At 60.8% G+C, this 3,335-nt stretch overlaps 1 protein-coding gene across 1 annotated transcript; it reads right to left on the bottom strand.

Annotated features, from left to right (window-relative positions):
• Nucleotides 1-682: 682 nt before the first annotated feature.
• Nucleotides 683-3,000, bottom strand: OLIG1 (oligodendrocyte transcription factor 1). The gene has a single exon (XM_032353868.1). It carries the CDS (start codon nt 2,881-2,883, stop codon nt 2,068-2,070), a length of 816 nt encoding a protein of 271 aa, XP_032209759.1. The 5' UTR covers nt 2,884-3,000; the 3' UTR covers nt 683-2,067.
• Nucleotides 3,001-3,335: the final 335 nt, after the last annotated feature.

The following is a 3,335-nucleotide window of genomic DNA, read 5'->3' as shown; positions in this document are numbered from 1 at the left end:
CACATGAGCAAGTCAACATAAAATTCTTTATAACATCACCAGTCACCCAGAGGAGCTGTGTTCACCTCTCAGAATGATGTCCGAGGTCACAACTTCCTAGGAGAAACTTCCAACCTTGTGGGAAGAATGGGGGAAAGCTCATAGCTAGCTGTATGACACTTTTTAAGCCTCTGCCCACTGAGTTGAAAAATCCCATCCTTTTGAGAGGGATGCTGATATACAAAATAATTTTGTGACCAGTGTGTTTTAAACTCATTTTCAGTGGAAGAAATAGTCAAGAGGCCCATCTTGGCTGAAAGAGTGAATTCCTGAAATTGACAACCACCCACTCAGATTGGGTCCTTAAATTTCTGCCCCAAGCCTGAACTAGACAAGCAGACTCCTGTTCATTAGATCACTTTACAAATCAGGAAGCCAGCTTTAAAAACTTGGAACTCTAGTCACATTTAACTACTAACCTTCATCCCGAGAATCTGAATTCACCAGCGCACTGAGACTTTTTTTTTTTTTTTTTAACTTTAAGTAGGCTCTGCCCTCAGTGTGGAGCCCAGTGTGGGGCTTGAACTCTGGACCCTGACATGAAGACCTCAGCAGAGATGGAGAATCAGAGGCTGAACCGACTGAGCCACCCAGGCGCCCCACCAGGGCATTTTTATTAACAAATCAGAGGAAAATGTTAGGTCTTTAAATGTTTTATTTTGTTGATTCTTCGGAGAGCAACCAAACAGAGTTAGAGATAAAAGAAAATGCCAGTTAAATTCGGCTACTACCAACAACCAAAAACCTTAAACAGAGACTTCAAAGCAAGCTGCCGAAAGATCATAAAATTATCTCGGGTGGAGTCATTTGTGAACGACTGTAACAAATCAAGACCGGTCATCCAGGCAGTTCTTCAAACGTAAAGCTGCGGGAAGACCTGCCCAGAGCTAGCCCTGGGCAAAGACCCCTCGTGCAAAGGGGCAGCGCAGAAAATGCCATCCCGCCGTCGCCACCGCAGCGGGGACCCGCCGAGCCTCCGGGGGGGTTGGGGGCTCAGGTCCTCCTCTGCGTCTTTTAATGAGAAAGTTAATTAGCGATCGTGCTTTCAGACAAGACTGGCGGCGACTGCGAAGTGCCCTGTTACCTATTTTAGTAAACCGAGAACACCACCTGCGTCAAAAGGGGTTGGTTTTTGTTTTTAAGCAAGCTCAAATGTTGGTTACGCTACCTTTGGGGAAGAGGAAACAAAATGGTGAATCTCAAGTTCTAAGCTGTCTTTTTAAGAAGACCCCAGGATTTAAAAGCGAATAATCTTTGCAACAAAACACCTGCTTTGCGATTCTCAAAAATTGCACTCTAACAGCCACAGTGTAAAAGCGGACCGACTTCCCAACCCAGCACATCCAAGGACGCTGGAGTTATCTACACCTCCCGCGGCACCGCGAGGCCAACCGTCCCGCCGCCGCCGAGGGTCAGTCCGTCTGCTAAGCCCCGGACCATCTGCGCGGACTAATTGGTCTTTCTCGTCTTCCTGAGGTCGGGCAGCCTCCTTTGACAGGGATTGGCCGGTGGGAACAAGGGTGTCTGTGACCTCTGGCTGGGGAGAAGGAAAAGAACCCTTTCCTGCCCGCGGAGAGCAGCCACTTGGCCCCTGATTGGGCAGGTGTCGCCTCCTGGAGCCGTGGCGCTAGGACGGTCCTACCGCCGCACCCAGAGCAAGGCAAAGCCACCGCGCCGTGCGCTAAAATCCGCACCACCCCCGCGAAGCGCGCGACTCGAGGAAGCAGGAGAGACGGGAGCTGGGCAAGAGTGGGCTTGGAACCGCACATTTGCTGCCCAAAGCAGCGGGAATCCACTCAGAACCCCCAACGGCCCCCGACGCTCCGTCGAACATCCGCTCGCGTCACTTTCATTTCCCCGGGGTGGAGGCGGGGAAGGGGGCGCCCCACGGTCCCTTCCTCCGGGCCGGAAGGTTGGACGTGCCCTCCGTGCTTGGCTAGCCTTCCCCGAGTGCAGGGCGCGCGGGCACGGAGAAAGCGGGGAGGCGGGAGGCCGGGCCTAGGTCGCGCACCCGGCCCGCGCGGGCCCTCACTTGGAAAACTGCGCCTGCACCGCGGCCAGGCCCAAGCCGGCGGGGACGAGGTGCGGGAACTTGCAGACCGCGCAGGTACAGAGGCCCGGGCCGCCCGCGCCGCCGCCCGCGCCGCCGCCGGGGAGCGCGAACTGGCCGCACGGCGGCTCGTCGAGCGCCAGCGACAGGTACTTGGCGGGGCGCAGCGCGTCGGGAGGCCCCACGGCGCCAGGCGCCAGCAGCACGGAGCCGGGCGCGGCGGCCAGCAGCGGCAGGCCGGCCAGCAGCAGGCGCGGCGCCGCAGGTCCGGCGCCCTCGCCCAGCGCGCGGCGCAGCTCCTGCAGCGAGCTGCCCAGCAGCAGGATGTAGTTGCGGGCGAGCAGCAGCGTGGCGATCTTGGAGAGCTTGCGGCCGGGCGCGCCCTGGCAGTGAGCCGCCGAGTAGGGCAGGATGACCTCGCGCAGCGCGTCCATGGCCAGGTTCAGGTCCTGCATGCGCTTCCGCTCGCGGCTGTTGATCTTGCGCCGCAGCTGCTGTTGATGCTCCTCTTTGGCGTCCGCCCGGGAGCCGCCGCCCGCGTGCGCGCCGGGCCCCGCTCCCGCGCCCAGCGGCTCGGCGGGCGCCTCGGGCTTCTCGCGCGCCGCCTTGGGGAGGAGGGGGGTCGCCGTGGAGGAGGAGGACGTGGAGGAGGAGGAGGAGGAGGCGGAGGGCGGCTGCCGGTAGCCCACCAACTCGTACAGGGAGGCCCCGAGCTGCACGTCTCCGGGCCGCTGTGGCCGCAGCATGGTCGCGGGGGCCGCGTTCACGCGCGCCTGGGAAAGCGCATAGTACATCTGGGGGGCGGCGGGGGCGGCCGAGGGCGCCCTTCAGGAACGCCCCGGGGTGGGCCCTTCGGCAGGCCGCCCCTCCCCGCGGACCTGCGCGCGGGGAGCCGATGGCAGGGCAGCAGCCTGCTTCCGACCCCTTTAAACCCGGCTTGGGAACCTGCGGGGCCGCGGGCCGCCGGGAGCAGCCAATGGGGTCGCGAGGCCGGGTCCAGGCGCGTGCTCATTGGCCGCCCCCCCTCGGCCGGCGCGGAGGTGCGGCTGGCACAGCTCAAGAAGGTTATTGTGAGCGCCAGTGCGAGAGTCACAGGACGCCCCCCTCCCCCGGGGTGGGGGGCGGGGAGGGACGGCGCCTTTTGGGGTGAGCTGCGGTTGTTCCTGGAGGACTGGTTGCACTGGTGAAGCTGCCTCCTCCTCCTCCTCTCTGCCTCTGCTTTATTGTATACATGTGCATATTTGCA

The sequence above is a fragment of the Mustela erminea genome, chromosome 1, assembly GCF_009829155.1.
Source record: "Mustela erminea isolate mMusErm1 chromosome 1, mMusErm1.Pri, whole genome shotgun sequence".
NCBI classification, from domain to species: domain Eukaryota; kingdom Metazoa; phylum Chordata; class Mammalia; order Carnivora; family Mustelidae; genus Mustela; species Mustela erminea.
This window is presented reverse-complemented; position numbering and strand designations above follow the sequence as displayed.

What these genes read in the sequence shown, in the direction of transcription:
- OLIG1 (XM_032353868.1), bottom strand. Translation starts at nt 2,883, where the DNA reads ATGTACTATGCGCTTTCCCAGGCGCGCGTGAACGCGGCCCCCGCGACC.